Raw genomic sequence first — 25669 nt, 5'->3', positions numbered from 1 at the left:
GAGGACCTGTCCTGGACCCATCATATAAATATAATTGCAAAGAAAGCACCACAGCGCCTCTACTTCCTCGGGAGTCTGCGGAGATTTGGCATGGCATCAAAAACCTTGGCAAACCTCAATAGCTGTGTGGTGGAGAGTGTACTGACTGGCTGCGTGATGGCCTGATATGGGAACAGCAGTGCCTTCGAGTGGAAAATCTTACATATTGTAGTGGATTTGGCCCAGGACATCACAGGTAAAGCCCTCCCAACCATTGAACACATCTACATGAAACATTGCCATAGAAAAGCAACATCCATCATCAAAGATCCTCACCACCAAGGCCATGATTTTTTCTCGCTGTTGCCATCAGGTGGAAGGTACAGGAGCCTCAGGACTCATGCCACCACCAGGTTCATGAACAGTTACTACCCCTCAACCATCAGGCTCCTGAACAAAAGAGGATAACTGCACTCATTTTATTTCAGGTGTTCCCACAACCAATGGTCTCGCTTTAAGGACTTTTTAACTTGTTATTTCATGCTCTTGTTACTTATTGCTATTTACTTACATTTGTATTTGCGTAGTTTGTTGTTCACTGATCCTGTTTATATTAACTGTTCTATAGATTTGCTGAGAATGCCTGCAGGAAAAAGAATCTTATGGTTGTATGTGGTGACGTGTACGTACTCTGATAAGAAATTATACCTTGAACATTGAACTTTATTTGCATCTTTATCTTGTAAGGAAGCTGAGGTTGCTAGCTGCCAGTTTGTGATTTATAAACCCCGCCCCGGGTGTCGCCTCGACCCTTCCACGTGGGTGGATATTGTACAGGAGAAAAAGGTGAGCCCTTTTGTTTATTTACATTGTGGCTGACTGGTAAAGAAGGGGGAGGAAGCCTCGATAGGAAGGTGAGGGACCCATTTGAAGGTCCTCAATTTGAATTCCGGATTCCTTTGATCAGAAGTCATCTTCGGACTGTGCTGTTCGTTGACGCAGATGACGCCGTTCAGTGCAGGTTTTGAAGTTGCAATGTACGTGTGATATATAAACCGAATATAATGCAAGTTACTTCTCCAGCGCAAAATTTTGTTAATGCTTATTCGTTTCAGCTCTTCAATTGCCCGGGACTTTATCCATCTGTAGACCAACAATATTTGATCATTTCTGCGCCACTTCCTTTCTCTTACATAGAAACCCTCCTCTGATTCGTGATTTGATAGTTGGTAAGGTTGGTTGTTTAAATTGTGTCTTGTGAATGCAAAGTTCAAAGTACCACTGAGAATAATCAATAAATCCAAGAAGCATAACTGAATCACTGAAAGACCGCACCCAACGGGACGGGCAACAGCCAAAACGCAAAAGACAACAAACTGCAAATACAAAAGAAAATAAAAAACAAATAGCAATGAATAAAGAAGCATGAAATATTGAGGGGATGTGATAAAGAGTCCTTGAAAGTGAGCCCACCACTTGTGGGAACAGTTCAATGAAGGGGTGAGTCAACTTGAGTGAAGTTATCCCCACTGATTCAATGCCTAATGGTTGAAGGGTAAAACCTGTTCCTGAACCTGGGGGTGTTGATCCCAAGGCTCCTTGACCTTCTTCTTGATGGCAACAGTGAGCACCTGGGTGGTGGGTGTCCTTGATGCTGGATGTTGCTTTCCTGTGATAACACTCCATGCCAATGTGCTCAGTGGTGGGAGGGCTTATTCATTTGTACGATTTTCCATTCAATGGCACTGGTGGCTCCATATATATTCAATTAAAGGGAAATTTTAGGCTGCAGAGGGCAGTGAGGGTAGTTCAAAACTCTGTAGGTAAGTGAGAGAACCTAGAGGCATTGAGGAGTTGGGAGTGTGGGTTGTGAAAGGCTGCTCAGATGTCACAGGATTAGATTAGACTTGATTTGCTTTCTCTAACCACACATACGTGGTTTGCATTTACAACCAACACAGTTCTCGGATGTGTGCTGGGGGCAGCCTGAAAGTGTTGCCACAAATTATGGTGCAGACATTGTGTGCCCACAACATTCAGCAGAACAGCACAAACAACAACAATGAAACAAGCCCATTTCCAAGTCCTTCACTCACCCACATAGATGGGCCCCCAACCCCTGGACAGGCGGCCTCTTGGATATCACCGGTCTTCATTCTTGGGGCCATGCAGACCATAAGATATTGGAGCAGAAGTCTGTTATGACATTTCATCATGGCTGATCCAATTTTTCTCTTGGCCTCAATCTCCTACCTTCTCCCCATATCTATTCATCCCCGACTTGGCCTTCAGCTGCCTGTGGCACAGAATCCCACAGATTCACCATGCTGCGGCTAAAGCGATTCCTCCTCATCTCTATTCTAAAAGGATGCCTCTCTATACTGAGACTGTGTCCTCTGGAGATAGTCTCTTCCACCATAGGAAACATCCTCTCCATATCCACTCCCTCAAGGCCTTCCACCGTTAGATAGGTTTTAATGAGGTCACCCTTCATTCTTCTAAATTCCGGTGAATACAGGCTCAGAGCCATCAAACGCTCTTCATATGACGAACATTCAGTCCTAGAATTATTTTTATGAATGGCATTTGAACCCTTTCCAGTTTCCGCACGTCCTGTCTAAGATACGGGGCCCAAAACTGCTCACAATACTCCAAGTGAGAACTCTCCAGTGCTTTATAAAATCTCAACATTACATTCTTGCTTTTATATTCTAGTCCTCTTGAAATTAATGCTAACATTGCATTTGTCTTCCTCACCACAGAATACACCTGCAAATTAACCTTTAGGGAATCCTGCACAAGGACTTCCAAGTCCTTTTGCATCTCAGTTTTTTGTATTTTCTCTCCTTTTAGGAAACAGCCAACTCTTTCATTTGTTCTACCAAAATGCATGACCATATACCTCCTAGCACTGTATTCCATCTGCCACTTCTTTGCCCATTGTCCTAACCTGTCTAAATCCTTCTGTAGCATCTTGACTTCCTCAAAACTACCTGCCCATCCACCTAGCTTCATATTGTTTGCAAACATAGCCACAAAGCCATCAATTCCATCATGCAAAGCATTGACATATAGTGTAAAAAAGAGTCAGTCCCATCACAGACCCCTGTGGGACACCACAGGTTGTCAGTAGACAACCAGAAAATACTTCTTTTATTCCCACTGCTTGTCTCCTGCCAATGAGTCACTGCTTTATCCATGCTAGAATCTTTCCTGTAATACCAGAGGCCCGTAGTTCGTTATGTGTGGTGCCTTGTTGAAGGCCTTCTGAAAATCCAAATACACATCACTGATTCTCCTTCATCTATCTGTTTGTTATTTGTTCAAAGGATTCGAACAGACTTGTCAGGTAAGATTTTCCCTTGAGTAATCCATGCTGAGTACGCACTACTTTTTCATGTGTCCCCAAGTACCCTGAGACCTCACCCTTAAAAATCAACTCCAACATCTTCACAACCACTGAGGTCAGACTAACTGGCCTGGAGTTTCCTGTATTCTCCCTCTCTCTCCCTTCTTGAAGAATGCCAATAATAGACAATAGACGCTGGAGTAGGCCATTCGGCCCTTCGAGCCAGCACCGCCATTCACTGTGATCATGGCTGATCATTCACAATCAGTACCCTTTTCCTGCCTTCTCCCCATATCCCTTGACTCTGCTATCTTTAAGAGCACTATCTAACTCTTTCTTGAAAGCATCCAGAGAATGGCCTACACTGCCTTCTGAGGCAGAGCATTCCACAGATCTGGGTGAAAAACTTTTTCCTCAACTCCATTCTAAATGGCCTACCCCTTATTCTTAAACTGTGGTCTCTGGTTCTGGACTCCTCCAACATCGGGAACATGTTTCCTGCCTCTAGTGTGTCTAATCCCTTAATAATCTTATATGTTTCAATCAGATCCCCTCTCATCCTTCTAAATTCGAGTGTATACAAGCCCAGTCACTCCAATCTTTCAAAATATGACAGTCCCGCCATCCCCGGAATTAACTTCGTGAACCTACGCTGCACTCCCTCAATAGCAAGAATGTCCTTCCTCAAATTTGGAGACCAAAACTGCACACAATACTCCAGGTGGGGTCTCACCAGGGCCTTGTACAGCTGCAGAAGGACCTCCTTGTTCCTATACTCAACTCCCTTTGGCTTCTTATGAAGGCCAACATGCCATTAGCTTTCTTCACTGCCTGCTGTACCTGCATGCTTACTTTCAGTGACTGATGAACAAGGACACCTAGATCTCATTGTACTTCCCCTTTTCATAACTTGACACCATTCAGGTAGTAATCTGCCTTCCTGTTCTTGCCACCAAAGTGGATAACTTCACATTTATCCACATTAAACTGCATCTGCCCACTCACCCAACCTGTCCAAGTCACCCTGCATTCCCATAACATCCTCCTCACATTTCACACTGCCACCCAGCTTTGTGTCATCTGCAAATTTGCTAACGTTACTTTTAATCCCTTCATCTAAATCATTAATGTATATTGTAAATAGTTGCGGTCCCAGCACCGAACCTTGCGGTACCCCACTAGTCACTGCCTGCCATTCTGAAAGGGACCTGTTAATCCCTATTCCTTGCTTCCTGTCTGCCAACCAATTTTCTATCAATGTCAGTACCCTACCCCCAATACCATGGGCTCTAATTTTGCCCACTAATCTCCTATGTGGGACCTTATCAAAGGCTTTCTGAAATTCCAGGTACACTACATCCACTGGCTCTTCCTTGTCCATTTTAGAAACATAGAAACATAGAAAATAGGTGCAGGAGTAGGCCATTCGGTCCTTCGAGCCGGCACCGCCATTTATTATGATCATGGCTGATCATCCAACTCAGAACCCCGCCCCAGCCTTCCCTCCATACCCCCTGACCCCCGTAGCCACAGGGGCCATATCTAACTCCCTCTTAAATATAGCCAATGAACTGGCCTCAACTGTTTCCTGTGGCAGAGAATTCCACAGATTTACCACTGTCTGTGTGAAGAAGTTTTTCCTAATCTCGGTCCTAAAAGGCTTCCCCTCTATCCTCAAACTGTGGCCCCTCGTTCTGGACTTCCCCAACATCGGGAACAATCTTCCTGCATCTAGCCTGTCCAATCCCTTTAGGATCTTATACGTTTCAATCAGATCTCCCCTCAATCTTCTAAATTCCAGTGAGTATAAGCCCAGTTCATCCAGTCTTTCTTCATATGAAAGTCCTGCCATCCCAGGAATCAATCTTGTGAACCTTCTTTGTACTCCCTCTATGGCAAGGATGTCTTTCCTCAGATTAGAAGACCAAAACTGCACACATTACTCCAGGTGTGGTCTCACCAAGGCCTTGTACAACTGCAGTAGTACCTCCCTGCTCCTGTACTCGAATCCTCTCGCTATAAATGCCAGCATACCATTCACCTTTTTCACCGCCTGCTGTACCTGCATGCCCACTTTCAATGACTGGTGTATAATGACACCCAGGTCTCGTTGCACCTCCCCTTTTCCTAATCGGCCACCATTCAGATAATAATCTGTTTTCCTATTTTTGCCACCAAAGTGGATAACTTCACATTTATCTACATGAAATTGCATCTGCCATGAATTTGCCCACTCACCCAAACTATCCAAGTCACCCTGCATCCTCTTAGCATCCTCCTCACAGCTAACATTGCCACTCAGCTTCGCGTCATCCGCAAACTTGGAGATGCTGCATTTAATTCCCTCATCCAAGTCATTAATATATATTGTAAACAACTGGGGTCCCAGCACTGAGCCTTGCGGTACCCCACTAGTCACCCCCTGCCATTCTGAAAAGGTCCCGTTTATTCCCACTCTTTGCTTCCTGTCTGCAAACCAATTCTCCACCCACACCAATACCTTACCCCCAATACCGTGTGCTTTAAGTTTGCACACTAATCTCCTGTGTGGGACCTTGTCAAAAGCCTTCTGAAAATCCAAATATACCACATCCACTGGTTCTCCCCTATCCACTCTACTAGTTACATCCTCAAAAAATTCTATGAGATTCGTCAGACATGATTTTCCTTTCACAAATCCATGCTGACTTTGTCCGATCATTTCACTGCTTTCCAAATGTGCTGTTATCACATCCTTGGTAACTGACTCCAGCAGTTTCCCCACCACCGACATTAGGCTAACCGGTCTATATAATTCCCCGGTTTCTCTCTCCCTCCTTTTTTTAAAAAGTGGAGTTACATTAGCCACCCTCCAATTCTCAGGAACTAGTCCAGAATCTAACGAGTTTTGAAAAATTATCACTAATGCCTCCACTATTTCTTGGGCTACTTCCTTAAGCACCCTGGGATGCAGACCATCTGGTCCTGGGGATTTATCTGCCTTCAATCCCTTCAATTTACCTAACACCACTTCCCTACTAACATGTATTTCGCTCAGTTCCTCCATCTCACTGGACCCTCTGTCCCCTACTATTTCTGGAAGATTATTTATGTCCTCCTTAGTGAAGACAGAACCAAAGTAATTATTCAATTGGTCTGCCATGCCCTTGCTCCCCATAATCAATTCACCTGTTTCTGTCTGCAGGGGACCTACATTTGTCTTTACCAGTCTTTTCCTTTTTACATATCTATAAAAGCTTTTACAGTCTGTTTTTATGTTCCCTGCCAGTTTTCTCTCATAATCTTTTTTCCCCTTCCTAATTAAGCCCTTTGTCCTCCTCTGCTGAACTCTGAATTTCTCCCAGTCCTCAGGTGAGCCACTTTCTCTGGCTAATTTGTATGCTTCTTCTTTGGAATTGATACTATCCCTAATTTCTCTTGTCAGCACGGGTGCACTACCTTCCTTGATTTATTCTTTTGCCAAACTGGGATGAACAATTGTTGTAGTTCATCCATGCAACCTTTAAATGCTTGCCATTGCATATCCACCGTCAATCCTTTAAGTGTCATTTGCCAATCTAACTTAGTTAATTCATTTCTCATACCTTCAAAGTTACCCCTCTTTAAGTTCAGAACCTTTGTTTCTGAATTAACTATGTCACTCTCCATCTTAATGAATTCCACCATATTATGGTCACTCTTACCCAAGGGGCCTCTCACGACATGATTGCTAATTAACCCTTCCTCATTGCTTAAAACCCAGTCCAGAATAGCCTGCTCTCTAGTTGGTTCCTCGACATGTTGGTTCAAAAAACCATCCCGCATACATTCCAAGAAATCCTCTTCCTCAGCACCTTTACCAATTTGGTTCACCCAATCTACATGTAGATTGAAGTCACCCATTATAACTGCTGTTCCTTTATTGCACACATTTCTAATTTCCTGTTTAATACCATCTCCGACCTCACTACTACTGTTAGGTGGCCTGTACACAACTCCCACCAGCGTCTTCTGCCCCTTAGTGTTACGCAGCTCTACCCATATCGATTCCACATCTTCCCGGCTTATATCCTTCCTTTCTATTGCGTTAATCTCTTCTTTAACCAACAACGCCACCCCACCTCCCCTTCCTTCATGTCTATCCCTCCTGAATATTGAATATCCCTGAACGTTGAGCTCCCATCCCTGGTCACCCTGGAGCCATGTCTCTGTGATCCCAACTAAATCATAATCATTAATAACAATCTGCACTTTCAATTCATCCACCTTATTACGAATGCTCCTTGCATTGACACACAAAGTCTTCAGGTGCTCTTTTACAACTCTCTTAGCCCTTATACAATTATGCTGAAAAGTGGCCCTTTTTAATGCTTGCCCTGGATTTGTCGGCTTGCCACTTTTACTTTTCTCCATAGTACTTTTTGTTTCTACCCTCACTTTACACCCCTCTGTCTCTCTGCACTGGTTCCCATCCTCCTGTAGTGAACTAACCTCCTCATGCCTAGCCTCTTTAATTTGATTCCCACCCCCCAACCATTCTAGTTTAAAGTCACCTCAGTAGCCCCCGCTAATCTCCCTGCCAGGATATTGGTCCCCCTAGGATTCAAGTGCAACCCATCCTTTTTGTACAGGTCACGTCTGCGCCAAAAGAGGTCCCAATGATCCAAAAACTTGAATCCCTGCCCCCTGCTCCAATCCCTCAGCCACGCATTTATCCTCCACCTCATCTCATTCCTACTCTCACTGTCGCGTGGCACAGGCAGTAATCCCGAGATTACTACCTTTGCGGTCCTTTTTCTCAACTCCCTTCCTAGCTCCCTATATTCTCCTTTCAGGACCGCATCCCTTTTCCTACCTATGTCATTGGTACCTATATGTACCACGACCTCTGGCTCCTTACCCACCCACTTCAGGATAGCTTGGACACGATCAGAAATATCCCGGACCCTGGCACCAGGGAGGCAAACTACCATCTGGGTCTCTGGACTGCGTCCACAGAATTGCCTATCTGACCACCTTACTATCGAGTCCCCTATCACAACTGCCCTCCTCTTCCTTACCCTACCCTTCTGAGCTACAGGGCTGGACTCTGTGACAGAGGCACGGCCACTGTCGCTTCCCCCGGGTAAGCTGTCCCCCCCAACAGTACTCAAACAGGAGTACCTGTTGTTAAGGGGCACAGCCACCGGGGTACTCCCTATTACCTGACCTTTCCCCTTCCCCCTCCTAACTGTGACCCACTTGTCTGCCTCCTGTGGCCCCGGCGTGACCACCTGCCTGCAACTCCTCTCTATCACCTCCTCACTCTCCCTGACCAGACGAAGGTCATCGAGCTGCAGCTCCAGTTCCGTAACGCGGTCCCATAGGAGCTGCATCTCGATGCATTTGGCGCAGATGTAGACGTCCGGGAGGCTTGGAGACTCCAGGGCCTCCCACATCCGACACCGAGAACAGCAAACTGCCCTCACATTCATACTGCCCCTCTCCTCAAATAACAACAGAAAATGAATTCCAAACTTTCCTCGCCTGTTTCTGCCTAAGCCCGTTGAGCCGAAGCCCTTAAACCTTCACTCTGCTCCCGGCTCACTCCGCAGCCCACAAACTACGCTGCCCGCTCTATGAGGCTCTGTTCCTTTTAAATCTGCCGCGCTGCACTGCCCGACGTCACACGCCTGCGCAGTCCCGCCTCTCAGAACGCTGTTGGAGAAAAAAAAATAACGAAAATTTCAAAAATGTCTTTCTCGGCACTCCCACTCAGACTCCTTCTTCGAACTATTTTCATAGTTACATCCTCAAATAATTCCAGAAGATTAGTCAAGCATGATTTCCACTTCGTAAATCCATGCTGACTCAGACTGATCCTGTTACTGCTATCCAAATGTGCCGCTATTTTATCTTTTATAATTGACTCCAGCATCTTCCCCACCACTGATGTCAGGCTAACTGGTCTATAATTCCCTGTTTTCTCTCTCCCTCCTTTCTTAAAAAGTGGGATAACATTAGCTACCCTCCAATCCGCAGGAACTGATCCTGAATCTATACAACATTGGAAAATGATTACCAATGCATCCACGATTTCTAGAGCCACATCCTTAAGGACCCTGGAATACAGACCATCGGGCCCTGGGGATTTAACAGCCTTCAGTCCCATCAGTCTACCCAACATCATTTTCTGCCTAATGTGAATTTCCTTCAGTTCCTCCATTACCCTAGGTCCTCTGGCCACTATTACATCTGGGAGATTGTTTGTGTCTTCTCTAGTGAAGACAGATCCATAGTACCTGTTCAACTCGTCTCCTTGTTCCCTTGTTCATTTCCTTGTTCCCCATAATAAATTCACCTGTTTCTGTCCTTAAGGGCTGAACTTTGGTCTTAACTAATTTTTTCCTCTTCACATACCTAAAGAAGCTCTTACTATCCTCCTTTATATTCTTGGCTAGCTTACCTTCATATCTCACCTTTTCTCCCCGTATTGCCACTCCGTATGGAGTGACATTTGCAATTTTCCTGTCTTCTCGAACCATTCCAGAATCTAGTGATTCTTGAAAGATCATAACTAATGCCTCCACAATCTCTTCAGCTATCTTTTTCAGAACCATGTGGTGTGCACCTTCTGGTCCAGGTTTCTCATTTACCTTCAGGTCTTTCAGTTTCCCGGAACTTTCTCTCTCATTATGGTAACTTCACACACTTCATGACCTCTGGCACCTGGAACATGCACCATACTGTTAGTGACTTCCACAGTGAAGACTGATACAACATACTTATTCAGTTCATCTGCCATTTTGTTGTCCACCATTACTACCTGTCCAGCATCGTTTTCTAGCAGGCCGATCTCTACTGTCGGCTTTCTTTTACACTTTATGTATCTGAAGAAGCTTTTGGTATCCTCTTTAATATTATTGGCTAGCTTAATTTTGCATTCCATTTTTACCTCCTTTATGACTTTTAAGTTGCCTTTTGTTGTTTTTAAAAGCATCCCAATTCTCTAGCATCCAATTAATTTTTGCTCTATTAATTGCCCCCTCTTGGGTTTTTATGTTGGCACTGATATTGCTTGTTGGCCATGATTGTGTCATCTTGCCTTTGGAATACTTCTTTCTCTTTGGGATGTAGAAAATAGGTGCAAGAGTAGGCAATTCCGCCCTCCGAGCCTGCACCGCCATTCAGTATGATCATGGCTGATCATCCAACTCAGAACCCTGTACCTGCCTTCTCTCCATACCCCCTGATTCCTTTAGCCACAAGGGCCATATCTAACTCCCTCTTAAATATAGCCAGTGAACTGGCCTCAACTGTTTCCTGTGGCAGAGAATTCCACAGATTCACCACTCTCTGTGTGAAGAAGTTTTTCCTCATCTCGGTCCTAAAAGACTTCCCTTTATCCTTAAACTGTGACCCCTCGTTCTGGACTTCCCCAATATCAGGAACAATGTATATATACCCTGCCTTCCGAATTGCTTCCAGAGATTACAGCCATTTTTGCTTTGTTGTCATCTCAGACCTCGTACTTTGAACCCCCGTCCTCAGTGATCACCAACCTATGACCTCAGAGTGCTCCGACCTGAACTCTGACCTCCAACTCATCCCCTTAACTCTTCATTTACTGACCCTGACCTCTCATTCCCCTCATCCCTGTCCCTACTGATGGATGTTTCAGCTCAGCTCCATCTTTGAAAAGCAAAATCATCAGACAGAAGAGAGTCACAGAATGAAAAAAACAAAAGCCAACAGTTTATAGTTTTGACATGATTAAAAAATACATACTAAGCCATTCCCTAACAGTTTCTGTTAATGTTGAGTGTAAGAAAGCCCAACTAGACTGCCAGGAAGCTGGTGTGTAAATTTAGAATGGTGAGTTCCAACAGCATTGAATGCTGGTTGAAACCTTTGGAACTGACTTGTTCTATGGGATTTCACAAGGCCACCACCAACACTAAAAGCCTCAATCTTTTCTTATAATATTGTTCAAGGTTCAGTTTGAATGCTAATTTCTGGCCTTCCAAAGCAATTTATTGTCAAACTTCAACTCATTCCGAATGGTGCTGCTAAACCTTTAAGCCAGGATGGGAGAACACATCACTCCTATGCTGTACATGCCACACTGCATTGGCGTCTTGTTTCTTTTAGAATTGATTTTAAAGTTTCCTTACTTGTTTTTAAAGCTCTTCAGAATGAACTACACTGTTAAACTGTGGAATACAGCACCTAAAAAGTATAAGGGATGCAGACTCAGTTGATACATTTAAATACTAGCTCAAAACCTATTTATTTAACATTGCTTTCAACCAACATCTTTTATTATTTTCATGTTTAATTTTTAACTTTAATTTTATCTTCATATTTGTACTTTAATCCCAATGTAAAGCACTTTGAACTGCATTGGTATGAGAAGTGCTCTCTAAATAATGCTATTCTTATTGTTATTAACTTGATGCTGTTCTTCGATAAATTTACTTTGAACTTTGAATTGCAGGTGTTCAGCGGTTTATAAGAGCTGAAAGTACTTTCAATCAGTAAGTATTGGCTGTGATCATGGCTTACAGGGAAAAGTACGTGGGTTGGAGTGAGGAGGCAGTCTGCTCCATATGCCTCAACTTCTTCACTGAACCAATTTCTCTGGAGTGTGGGCACAACTTCTGTCTTGCCTGCATCAACCGGTGTTGGGAAAGGAAGAACAATTCCTGCCCAGAATGTCGGGCAGTTTTTCCAGCAAGGAAACTCAGGATCAATCAAGCCCTGGCAAAGCTGTCTGAGAGAGCTCGAGAATTAAAGGAAAATTTGAATGAGGAAGAAAGTAAACTTCACTGTGAAGAACATGACGATGAACTGAAGCTATTTTGTGAAACTGACCAGAAACTGATCTGCCTGATCTGCAGAGACGCGCTGGAACACAGGGAGCACCACTTTCGGCCAATTAAAGAAGCTGTGGAAATTCAAAAGGTAAAGAAAATTTCATTACCTAAGAACTGGCAATTTCTCCCCTCTCTCGCTTTTTCCATTTCCCATTCTGGTTCCCCTCTTACTCCTTCTCCTCCCCTGCCCATCATAATCCTCTGGTGCTCCTTGTTCTGTGGTCAACTGCACTCTCCTGTCAGACTCCCTTATCTCCAGCACTTGCCCTCTTCTGCCTGCCACTTTCCAGCTTCCTGCTTCATTCCCATGTCCCCCAGCCACCCAACTTCCCCCCTGACCTGGTCTCACCTATCACCTGTACTCCTTCCAATCCCCTGACCTACTTATTCTGGTTTCTGCTCCCTTCCAATCCAGCCTTGATGAAGGACCTCAGTCTGGAACATCGACTGTTTATTCCCCTCCTTAGATGCTTCCCGACCTGCTGAGTTCCTCCAGCATTTTGTGTGTGTTGCTCTGGATTTCAAGCTCCTGCAGAATCTCTTGCGCTTAAGGTTAGATTTCCCGATTGTTTCAGAAGGTTTTCTCCCTCCACCACCTCTGCTGAGTCTCAGTTAAAGGCTGACCCCAGCAGGCCACTCACCCATCAAAACTGCTCTCCAGTGTTCCCTTCCTAGAAAACAGAACTTGATTAACTTTGTCTACCACCCAAAGGGAACTGATGCCTGCTTGTTCTTCCAGAGATATGGAGGACTTCTGTTGGTCGGGCTAGACCATGGGTATGGTGTCTCAGCTGTCTACGTGATGGACAAGTCAGTACACAAGCTAGGGCTGTACATATGGAGAGCAAGTTGTTGTCCATGTAGCAGCCACCCCAGCTCTATAGGAATGGTAGAGACTAATACGCTTTACACTGTGGCATCGCAAGAGCTGCCCATCAGCATTAAGCACAACTTAGGACTGCCCTGGGGACAGACACCAATCTGCAGGACAACATCCCGTGCATCTCAGAGAACTGTGCATGGGAAGTGCTCCAACAGCCCATACCACTCACAGACATGAGCCACTTAGTGGTGTAGTAGTTAGCACAGTACTATTACAGATCAGTGCTGGGGGTTCAGAGTTCAAATCTGACAACACCTGGAAGAAGACTATACACTCTCCCCTGTGTCCCATGTAAGAAGTCTGTACACTCTCCCCTGTGTCCTATGTAAGGACTCTGTACACTCTCCCCTGTGTCCTGTGTAAGAAGTATGTACACTCTCCCCTGTGTCCTGTGTATGGAGTCTGTACACCCTCCCCTGTGTCCTGCGCAAGGAGTATGTACACTCTCCCCTGTGTCCTGTGTAAGGAGTCTGTACACTCTCCCCTGTGTCCTGTATAAGGAGTCTGTACACTCTCCCCTGTGCCCTGTGTAAGGAGTATCTACACTCTGCGCTTTGTCCTCTGTAAGGAGACTGTACACACTCCCCTGTGTCCTGTGTAAGGACTCTGTACACCCTCCCCTCTGTCCTGTGTAAGAAGTCTGTACACTCTCCCCTGTGTCCTGTGTAAGGATTCTGCACACTCTCCCCTATGTCCAGTGTAAGGAGTCTGTACACTCTCCCCTGTGTCCTGTATATGGAGACTGTACACCCTCCCCTGTGTCCTGTGTAAGAAGTATGTACACTTTCCCCTGTTTCCTGTGTAAGGACTCTGTACACTCTCCGCTGTGTCCCGCGTGAGGAGTATGTACACTCTCCCCTGTGTCCTGTGTAAGGAGTCTGTACACTCTCCCCTGTGTACTGTGTAAGTAGTCTGTACACTCTCCCCTGTGTCCTGTGTAAGAAGTCTGTACACCCTCCCCTGTGTCCTGTGTAAGGAGTCTGTACACTCTTTCTTGTGTCCTGTATAAGGAGTCTGTACACTCTCCCCTGTGTCCTGTGTAAGAAGTATGCACACTCTCCCCTGTTTCCTGTGCAAGGGCTCTGTACACTCTCCCCTGTGTCCTGCGTAAAATGTATGTACATTCTCCCCTGTGTCCTGTGTACAGAGTCTGTACACACTCCACTGTGTCCTGCGTGGGGAGTATGTACACTCTCCCCTGTGTCCTGTGTAAGGAGTCTGTACACCCTCCCCTGTGTCCTGTGTAAGTAGTCCATACACTCTCCCCTGTGTCCTCTGTAAGGAGTATGTACACTCCCCTCTGTGCCCTGCGTAAGGAGTATATACACTCACCGCTGTGTCCTGTGTACGGAGTCTGTACACCCTCCCCTGTGTCCTGCGTAAGGAGTATTTACACTCTCCCCTGTGTCCTGTCTAAGGAGTCTGTACACTCTCCCCTGTGTCCTATGTAAGGAGTCTGTACACCCTCCGCTGTGTCCTGTGTAAGGAGTATGTACACTCTCCCCGGTGTCCTGTATAAGGAGTCTGTACACCCTCCCTTTTGTCCTGTGTAAGGACTCTGTACACCCTCCCCTGTGTCCTGTATAAGGAGTCTGTAAACCCTCCCCTGTGTCCTGTGTAAGGACTCTGTACACCCTCCCCTGTGTTCCGTGTAAGGAGTCTGTACACTCTCACCTGTGTCCTGTGTAAGGAGACTTTACACCCTCCCCTGTGTCCTGTGTAAGGAGACTGTTCACCCTCCCCTGTGTCCTGCGTAAGGAGTATGTACACTCTCCCCGTGTCCTGTGTAGAAAGTCGGTACACTCTCCCCTGTGTCCTGTGTACGGAGTATATACACTCTCCCATGTGTCCTGTGTACGGAGTCTGTACACTCTCCCCTCTGTCCTGTATAAGGAGACTGTACACTCTCCCCTGTGTCCTGTATAAGGAGTCTGTACACTCTCCCCTATGTAAGGAGTCTGTACTCCCTCCCCTGTGTCCTGTGTAAGGACTCTGTACACCCTCCTCTCTGTCCTGTGTAAGAAGTCTGTACAGTCTCCCCTGTGTCCTGTGTACGGAGTATATACACTCTCCCCTGTGTCCTGTGTACGGTGTCTGTACACTCTCCCCTCTGTCCTGTATAAGGAGACTGTACACTCTCCCCTGTCTCCTGTATAAGGAGTTTGTACACTCTCCCCTGTGTAAGGAGTCTGTACACCCTCTCTTGTGTCCTGTGTAAGGAGTCGGCACACTCTCCCCTGTGTCCTGTGTAAGGAGTCTGTACACCCTCCTCTGTGTCCTGTGTAAGGACTCTGTACACCCTCCTCTCTGTCTTGTGTAAGAAGTCTGTACAGTCTCCCCTGTGTCCTGTGTAAGGAGTCGGCACACTCTCCCCTGTGTCCTGTGTAAGGAGTCCGTACAACCTCCCCTGTGTCCTGTGCAAGGTGTCTGTACACTCTCCCCTGTGTCCTGTGTAAGGAGTCTGTACACACTCCCCTGTGTCCTGTGTAAGGAGTCCATTCACCCTCCCCTGTGTCCTGTGTGCGGAGTCTGTATACTCTCCCCTGTGTCCTGTGTAAGGAGTATGTACACCCTCTCCTTTGTCCTGTGTAAGCAGTCTGTACACTCTCCCTTGTGTCCTGTTTAAGGAGTATGTACACCCTCCCCTGTGTCCTGTGTAAGGAGTCTGTATACCCTCCCCTGTGTCCTGTATGAGGAGTCTGTACACTCTCCCCTGTTTCCTTTGTAAGGGGTCTGTAAACTCTCCTCTGTGTCCTGTATAACGAGTGTGTACACTCTCTCCTCTGTCCTGTGCAAGGAGTCTGTACACACTCCCCTGTGTCCTGTGTAAGGAGTCTGTACACCCTCCCCTGTGTCCTGTGTAAGGACTCTGTACACCCTCCCCTCTGTCCTGTTTAAGAAGTCTGTACACTCTCCCCTGTTTCCTGTGTGAGGAGTCTGTACACTCTCCCCTGTGTCCTGTGTAAGGAGTATTTACACCCTCTACCCCGTCCTGTGTAAGGAGTATGTACACTCTCCCCTGTGTCCGGTGTAAGGAGTATGTACACCCTCTCCTCTGTCCTGCATAAGGAGTCTGTACACACTCCCCTGTGTACTGTGTAAGTAGCATGTACACTCGCCCCTGTGTCCTGTGTAAGGAGAATGTACACACTCCCCTGTGTCGTCTATAAGGAGTCTGTACACCCTCTCCTGTGTCCTGCTTAAGGAGTCTGTACCCCCTCCCCTGTGTCCTGCGTAAGGAGTCTGTACACTCTCACCTGTGTCCTGTGTAAGGAGTCTGTACACCCTCCCCTGTGTCCTGTGTAAGGTGTCTGTACACCCTTCCCTGTGTTTTGTATAAGGAGTCTGTACACTCTCCCCAGTGTCCTGTGTAAGGAGTATATACACTCTCCCCTGTGTCCTGTGTACGGAGTATATACACTCTCCCCTGTGTCCTGTGTACGGAGTCTGTACACTCTCCCCTGTGTCCTGTGTAAGGAGTCTGTACACCCTCCCCTGTGTCCTGTGTAAGGACTCTGTACACCCTCCCCTCTGTCCTGTTTAAGAAGTCTGCACACTCTCCCCTGTTTCCTGTGTGAGGAGTCTGTACACTCTCCCCTGTGTCCTGTGTAAGGAGTATTTACACCCTCTACTCCGTCCTGTGTAAGGAGTGTGTACACTCTCCCCTGTGTCCTGTGTACGGAGTCTGTACACCCTCCCCTGTGTCCTGTGTAAGTAGTATATACACTCTTCCCTGTGTCCTGTGTATGGAGTCTGTACACTTTCCCCTCTCTCCTGTATAAGGAGACTGTACACTCTCCCCTGTGTCCTGTATAAGGAGTCAGTACACTCTCCCCTGTGTCCTGTGTAAGAAGTCTGTACACTCTCCCCTGTGTCCTGTGTAAGGAGTCGGTACACTCTCCCCTGTGTCCTGTGTAAGGAGTATGTACACCCTCTCCTCTGTCCTGTGTAAGGAGTCTGTACACACTCCCCTGTGTCCTATGTAAGGAGTATGTACACCCTCCCTTGTGTCCTGTGTAAGGAGAATGTACACTCTCCCCTGTGTCGTCTATAAGGAGTCTGTACACCCTCTCCTGTGTCCTGTGTATGGAGTCTGAACACTCTCCCCTGTTTCCTTTGTAAGGGATCTGTAAACTCTCTCCTGTGTCCTGTATAAGGAGTGTGTACATCTCTCCTGTGTCCTGTGTAAGGAGTCTGTACACTCTGCCCTGTGTCCTGTGTAAGGAGTCTGTACACTCTCCCCTGTGTCCTGTGTAAGGAGTATGTACACGCTTTTCTCTGTCCTGTGTAAGGAGTCTGTACACACTCCCCTGTGTCCTGTGTAAGGAGAATGTACACTCTCCCCTGTGTCCTGTGTAAGGAGTCTGTACACTCTCTCCTGTGCCCTGTGTAAGGAGTCTGTACCCCCTCCCCTGTGTCCTGTATAAGGAGTCTGTACACCCTCCCTTGTGTCCTGTGTAAGGAGACTGTGCAATCTCCCCTGTGTCCTGTGTGAGGAGTCTGTACACCCTCCCCTGTGTCCTGTGTAAGGAGTCTGTACACTCTCCGCTGTGTCCTTTGTAAGGACTTTGTACACTCTCCCCTGTGTCCTGTGTAAGGAGTCTGTACACCCTCCCCTGCAGAGTCTGTAAGGTGTCTGTACTGCCCCGGTAGAGTCTGTAAAGTGTCTGCACATCCCGCCCCCCCCCCCCCAGGTGAAGTCTGTAAGGAATCTGTACCCTCCCGCCCAGTAGAGTCTGTGAGGTGTCTGCATCTCCCCCCAGTCGTGTCCCTAAGGCAGTGGTCCCCAACCACCGGGCCGCAAAGCAGGTGCTACCGGGCCGCGAGGAAGCAATATGATTTGGCGATATGAGTCAGCTGCACCTTTCCTCATTCCTTGTCCTGCCCACTGTTGAGCTTGAACGCACGCGAGGTCATTACAAACGCGTCATCTATGTCAGCGCGGGAAGGAGATCAACTCCTTGAGCTTGCAAATAACGGCGGGCTGAAAAGAATTTTTGACATAACATCTCTGCCGGCATTCTGCATCAAAGTCAAGGCTAAATATCCTGAGATAGCCACGAAAGCACTGAAAACGCTGCTTCCATTTCCAACATATTTCTGCAATGAATGCAACAAAAACTAAACTGCGGAATAGACTGGACATAAGGAACCCCCTTCGAGTATCGCTGTCTCCCATCACCCCTGGATAGGACCGTCTTGTTGCCGGAAAACAGGCTCAGGTCTCCCACTGATTCAGCGATATTGGTGTGTTTCAATGATTTTATATATTCATACGGGGAAAATATGTGCTGTGTGTTTAATATCCAAACGTTACTTAAAATGTAATGATGCTATTGACTTATCACATATATTCATGCAAGGAAAATATGCGCTGTGCGTTTAATATTAAATTCATTACATAAACCCTTTTAGAAACAAAATTGAGTGTATTAGCCACTTATCACCTATATTCAGGTCGTGATTAACACCCCTCCCATGAACAGAATCGCCAAAAACTATTTGTAGAGAAGAAAAAAAATCGGCACATACACGCATGCGCAAACAGGTGCCCGTGCAAGGCTTCATGGTCATTGTAGTCTTATCGGGGGAAGCACAACGAATTCGACTGCTACTCTTGTCCGTTGACACCCCCCCACCCCCACTCCCACCCCCACCCCGGGTCGTCCGGTCCGCAAGAATATTGTCAATATTAAACCGGTACGCAATGCGAAAAAGGTTGGGGACCCCACTCTAAGGTGTCTGTACTATCCTGGTGGAGTCCGTGAGGAGTCTGCACCCCGCCCCCCCCCCGGTGGTGTCTGTAAGGTGTCTGTACCCCCCCCCCCAGTGGAGTCTGTACCCCACCGGTGGAGTCTATACCCCCCCCCCGGGTAAGATGTCTGTACCTCCCCCCGCCCGGTGGAAACTGTAAGGAGTCTGTACCCCCGCAGTGGAGTCTGTAAGGAGTCTGTACCCCCCCCCCCCCAGTGTCGTCTGAAAGGTGTCTGTATGTCAGGTTGTAATGGGTTTTCTCTGGGTCCTCTAGTTTCCCCAGTCCTCGGGGGTAGCTCGGGGAGGATGGCCCAGTCCGCACTGTATCCCTAAATAAAATATTTTGTGTCTGTCTTGTGCTTCTCGTGCTGTGGGCTGTTTGTGACTCCAGCATCATGGCTCCAGAGGGACAATGTTTCATTTTGCTGCGTACATGTGTGTGGCTGAATGACAATAAACTTGAACTTCTTGTTCTATCTCAATCCGAGGCTCAGGTGAAAACCTCCCTGGAACTACTCATGGTGAAGAGGTCACTGATTTCGGAGACGGAGAGGCAGCAGATACAAAAGATCAGAGAAATCAGGGTAAAGTCTCCCAATGCTTTTTGCAATTCTCAGTGATTTACCTTCACTGGCATTTATTAAATTTTACTTTTCATTTCTAGGCGAAGTCACGTTCTCTGCAGGACTATGTCACGTCTGAGTTTGATAGCATGCATCAGTTTCTCAATGAGAAGGAACAAGAGTACATTGGAAACCTGAGGGAACAAGAGAAAACAATTCGGGACACCATGGAAGAAACTCTGAGAAAAATTCAAGATAACTTGCATTCCATTCAGGAGGAAATCTCAGATTTGCAGAAACGGATGAGGGAGAAAAGTGGAGCATTGTTCCTGAAGGTGGGGAAGGGATCAATATTTTAATTCAGTTCCATGAACATGAACATTGTTGCAAAATGAGTTCTGAGGAAATGAGTTCTGATGAAGGGTCTTGGCTTGAAATGTCCCCTCCATCGATGCTGCCTGACCTGCTGTGTCCCTTATGCCATCTGAAATTCTTCCTGCTTCCTTCCTCAAAATACATCATGATTTTAAAAACATTAATTGATGTCCCCATAATTTTCTTTTATTTTTAAGGAACACCACTTCATCCTTTCCATGTGACATTTCAAATGAACCTGCCCTAATCTTTACCCTCTGCCATTGGGTCATTACCATAGCAAGGTGATCAAAGCTGGTGACTTGTGTAGGTTTAACAATAGTTATTGACATAATGTCTGTTATTTCCATGCTATTTCCCACATTATCATGGGAGAACTACTCCCCCCCCTGTTACAACATACCACAACATGCCAGAGAAACCCAGCAAGCCAAGCAGCAGCAATGAACAGACCTGATCAGATCTCAGCCCGAAGTGACAATGGTTTATTCCCCTCCCTAGATGCAGCCTGACCTGCTGAACTCATCAGGCATTTTACTTGCGTTATTCTTGAATATAGAGGGATCTTAAGGTCCCAAGGCCGTAGATCTCTGAAAGTGACCCTTGGTAACTCCCAGAGAAGCCTCTTCTTTTTCTGCCAAGGTCCACTGTCCTCTCCTATCAGATCCTTTCTTCTTCAGAGCTTTACCTCTTCCATCTATTCCCTCCCGGCTTCTCACTTCATCCCCTCTCCCCTACCCACCCACCTCCCCCCTGATCTGGTCTCACCTCTCACATGCCAGCCTGTACTTTTCCCCCACTGCTGTCTTTTTTATTTAGGCTCCTACTCCCTTCCTTTCCCGTCTCGATGAAAGGTCTCAGCCCACTGTTTATTCCTTTCCATTCATGCTGTCTGACCTGCTGTGTCCCTCCAGAATTTTGTGTGTGTTGCTCTGGATTCCCAGCATCTGAGGGATCACTTGTGTTTATGTCTTGCCTTAGTATATTTACCTTGCTTTCTCTTAAATGTGGGATTGGTTGTCGGGTGGACAAAGTCACTGGAGAGACTTAGCTGTTGGATATGAAGCAGTGTCCTTGTTCCACAAAGTGAGACACACCAATCATCATGTGGAGATCCTTCTGGAGCACGGAGTCTGCTCGACTCAACCCTGCACAACATTTTATGATCAAAGGACAATTCCACATTTCAATGCTTCCTTTGAACTGCACACAACCTTCACAGCTCCCACATTGCACCCACACCACAGACACCTGAATGCATTTTAATTAGCACTGCCTGGTCTTCTCGTTAACTGTGATTCACATCTTTTAGGAACTCATTGTTCAGAGCTGCATTTTCAATTTAATCTACAGTCTATATACATATTTGAAGGTTGGTGGCTGAAGTCAGTTGCTGAAGTTATTGCTATATGCACTAAACCCAAAAATGCACGAATAGGATTGTTGTAACCGCTCTGTATAAGCTATTGTCACGTACCCCATGACGGCTTAAAGAACCAGCAGAGATGGAAAGCACTTTGGAGTCCAGTATTGCTATTAACTAATATTATTTATTAGTAACTATGCAATACAGTAATATAAATGTAGATAAATCAAACAGGTAACAATGATTATATATAAGTAAGTAAATCAGTAAGTGTGGAAAATATATATGAAACCCAAGCTTCTTCAAGTCTAGGGGTAAATAGATAGTCTTACGATGATGAGTAACGTTCAGTTCAGTTCATGGTGTTGAGTTGAGTAGTAATAGAGAGAGAGAAAGAGAGATTTGAGTCTTCAGGTGAGCTGTCGCCGTCGATCTTCCTGTTGTCCTCCGGAATCCTTTAAAAGTCACTGACTGTGACCACAACAAAGGGGACCAGTTTTCTGTGATGGAGCTATCAACCCAGGCAAGGGTGGACACATGGACAACTCCCCACCAGCCAATCCCTTTTCTCATTGCAAAAGCCGCTGATCGATCCTCCAAAAACCCACTTTTGCTGTGGGCACAACAAAGCTCATTCAGTGTCCAAAACATGTGCCTGAGGTCTATATCATCTGACCTCCTATTTATCTCACCGTACTGAGTACCAATTGTCATTCAAATAACTCCTCCTTCCTTTGTCTGTGTAAGAAATGTACAAGCAGGCAATTGTCCTTGGGAAGTATAAGCCTCCAGAGAAACTATAACATTGATTGTCCATCAAATAGTGCCGCTCTCAGTCACCATAGTGACTTATGAGCTGCTCGGTGCCCCCTCTCTCTCCAACTCAGCAGAAATCCAAAAGTTCCTTGTGCCTTAAAGTGACAGTCCAAAAGTTAGTCTTTGTCTCTCTCTCTCTCTCTTTTCAAAAGCATAGTTCATAGGGGTAATTGAGCACAGTTTTTAGGGGTAATTCAGGACCCCGTCACACTAAGATGTCCCATTCTTACCATCCTGTTAAACAAACCTCCATTTAGAGTCTACTCATATGTTTACAATGGAATGTTGCCAGGATGCAGAACTGAGCTGGAAGTGACAGATGGAGTTCAATCCAGAAAAGATTGATCTTGAAGACAGAGTGCAAAGGATACTTAGCAGTGTGTCGGAACAGAGTCCTAGACCATATATCCCTCATAATTGCCATGCAATTTGAAGAGTGGTGAAGATGGCTAATAATATGTTACCCTTCATTAGTTGGAAATTGAGTTCCAGAGCTGGGTGGTAATGTTGCACCTCTGTAAGACTCTGGTTAGACCACACATGGAATACTGTGTTCAGTTCTGATCACCTCATTAGGGAAAGAATGTGGAGGCCTTGGAGAGGGCACACATGAGATTTACCAGGATGCTGCCTGGATTAGAGAACATGTCTTAAGAGGGTAGGTTTGGTGAGCTAGGGCTTTTTGCTTTGAAACAAAGGAGAATGTGAGGTGACTTGATAGAGGTGTACAAGATGATAAGATGCAAAGGTAGAGCGAACAGTCAGAGAAATATTCCCAGGGCAGAGACCAGGGCAATAAATTGAGATTATTAGAGAAAAATACACAGAGGGGGTTGGTTGTCAGAGATAGTTTTTGTTTACAGTGGCAAGCACATGGAATGTCCTGCCAGTGGAGGCAAATATATTCGGGACACTTAAGAGACTTTTAGATAGGCATACAGATGAAAGAAAACGGGAGGAATTGAGAGAGGGAAGGGTTACTTTGATCTTGAAGTGGGTAAAAACGGTGGCACAACATTGTGGGCCGAAGGACCTATATTGTGCTAAACTGCTTCATGTTTTATGTTCTATGCACTCTTTACAAAGCTCATCCTGAACTTCCACTCGCAGACCCACTCTGTCATAATCATTCAAAACTGAAGTCCCTCATCACTAAACTTACAAGCAAACTGAAGAAAAAGATTACCTTTATTTGCCAAATTTACATCAAGACATAGAATGAAATGGATTGCTTCGCATCAACCTCTGAGTGTGCTCTGGGGGGGGGGGGGCGGTGGGCAGCTTTCCTGTCTGTGCATTGACAGCAAAGAAAACTTGAATTCTGAGCACCTTCCAATTCTGTGAGTGTGCCCAGAAGAAAATGAATCTCAGGGTAGTATATGTACTTTGATAATAAATTTACTCTGAACTTTGTGGGTACAGGTGAATATTCCTGAATACTAAGATGTATCTGCATTTTTGTTTTCAGAAAGAAATTCATTATATGAACAGGTAAGACATTTTCTTCACTGAAATTCTGCACAGGCTGGAAAAATATTTCAGAAAGCTATTCATGGCCTATGAGTGGACAGCCAGAGACAGTTTTCCCACACCAGAAATGGCTAATACAACCTGGGGGAAAAGTACAGAGGAGATGTCAGTGATAGTTTTCTTTACACTAAGAGTGTGTGGCACGCACTGCCAGGGGTGCTGGCACGGGCACAGGCAGATACTTCAGGGACACTTAAGGGACTCCTCGGTAGGCACACATTCATGTGAGGCTGGGCTGCTAACGCTGATCAAACCGTTTCTATTGACAGGAGGAGGGGAAAAAATGGGTTACTGTGCTTTATTAACAGTTGCTTTGGGCAGATGGGGCTCACCAGCCATGATTGGCAGCTCACTTAGGAGAAGAAAACCCCTGATCTCAAACCTCTGCTGCCTTGTGGCTCATGGGGAAGTCTTCTGGAGCGAATCCCGAGGGAAAAATTCAGAGCTGAAGCCCCTGAGGCAGTTCTATGTCAAGGTCAATGCTGTCTAGCCATTTCAACGATGCCACTGGTGTATTGATCTGTGCCGTTCCTTTGTATTTATCAGCTGTGTGGAGAGCTGGAGCCTACGGCTGGCTTTCCATATCGTACTGCTCTGGCTTGCATATCAGGTAGACAGCTGGGACACCACATCCATGGATGACCCTGACCGACAGAGATAGGCAGACGGATGATAGAAACATGGAGGGGTATGTGTGTGGGAAGGTAGAGATTGATAAAGACCATAAGATACAGAAACAGATTTAGGGCATTTTGACCCATCGAATCTGCTACACCATTTAATGCAATTTTCCTCTCAGCCCCAATTCTCCCCATATCCCTTCATGCCCTGATCAATCAAAATCTATCAACCTTTGTTTTAATATACATAAAGATTTGGCCTCCACATCTGCCTGCGGCAAGGATCTCCACAGACTGACCACCTTCTGGCTAAAGGCCATTCTAGAAGGATGCCCCTCCATTCTGAGGCAGTGTCAGACTCTCCCACCATAAGAAACATCCGCTCTATCGAAGCCTTTTCAATAAGGTCACCCCTCGTTCTTCTAAATTCTAGTGAACATAGTCCCAGAATATTCAAATGCTCTTCATGTGACAAGCCTTTCAATTCAGGAATAATTTCCATGAGCCTCCTTTGAACCCTCTCCAGTTTCAGCACATCCGTTCAAAGATAAGGGGCCCGGAACTCCAAGTGAGGCCTCACCAATGCTTTATAAAGTTTCAACATTACATCCTTGCTTTTATATTCTAGTCCTCTTGGAATGAGTGCAAATGTTGCATTTGCCTTCCACACCATAGACTCACCCTGCAAGTTAACCTTTAGAAAATCCTGCACAAGGACTCCCAAGTCCCTTTGCACTTCAGTTCTTTGTATTTTCTCTCCATTTTGAAAATTGTCAGCCCTTGCATTTCTTCTACCAAAGTGCATGACCATACACTTCCTGACATTGTATTTCATCTGCTACTCTTTTGCCTATTCTCCTAGTCTGTCTAAGTCCTCTTGTAGCCTCTCTACTTCCTGAAAACTACCTACCCCTCTACCTATTTTCATATCGTCTGCAAACTTTGCACAAAGCCATCAATTCCATCATTCAAATCATTGACATATAATGTAAAAAAAACCAGTCCCAACACAGACCCCTGTGGAACACCACTAGCCACCGGCAGCCAGCCAGAAGAGGCTCCCTTTATTCCCACTCTTTCCCTCCTGCAATCAGCCACTGCTTTGTCCTTGCTAGGACCTTTCCTGTAATACTATGAGCTCATAGCTTGTTAAGCAGCCTCATGTGTGGCACCTTTTCAAAGGCTTTCTGAAAATCCAAGAGACAAGATCAACCAATTCTCCTTCGACTATCCTGCTTTTAATTTCTTCAAAGAATTCCAACAGTTTTGTCAGACAAGATTCCCTTGAGGAAACCATGCTGACTGTGGCCTATTTTATTATCTGCCTACAAGTATTTTTCCCACCACTGAGGTCAGACTAACGGGCCTATAGTTTCCTTTCTTCTGCCTCTTTCCTGCTTGAAGAGTGGAGTGACATTCGCAAGTGTCCAGTCTTCTGGAACCATTCTAGAATCTAGTGATTCTTGAAAGACCATTACTAATGCCTCCACAATCTCTTCTGCCACCTCTTTCAGAACTCTGGGGTGTACACCACCTGGTCCAGGTGACTTATCCACCTTCAGACCTTTCAGTTTCCCAAGAACCTTTTCTCTAGTAATGC

General features: G+C 45.9%; 1 protein-coding gene across 1 annotated transcript in view; it reads left to right on the top strand.

The window, feature by feature from the left end:
* The first annotated feature begins 11842 nt into the window (after positions 1 to 11842).
* LOC140198475 (uncharacterized) overlaps positions 11843 to 25669 on the top strand; it is a 64388-nt gene continuing 50561 nt past the window's right edge. The window contains exons 1-2 of the mRNA XM_072259561.1: positions 11843 to 12250; positions 19464 to 19697. Coding sequence (XP_072115662.1) covers positions 11843 to 12250; positions 19464 to 19697 — 642 coding nt within the window. The remainder of the gene's footprint in view (positions 12251 to 19463; positions 19698 to 25669) is intronic.

The sequence above is a fragment of the Mobula birostris genome, chromosome 5 (assembly GCF_030028105.1).
Source record: "Mobula birostris isolate sMobBir1 chromosome 5, sMobBir1.hap1, whole genome shotgun sequence".
In the NCBI taxonomy this organism is placed as follows: domain Eukaryota; kingdom Metazoa; phylum Chordata; class Chondrichthyes; order Myliobatiformes; family Myliobatidae; genus Mobula; species Mobula birostris.
Note: the sequence above shows the minus strand (reverse complement) of the source record. Positions and strands in the feature narration are given on the sequence as shown.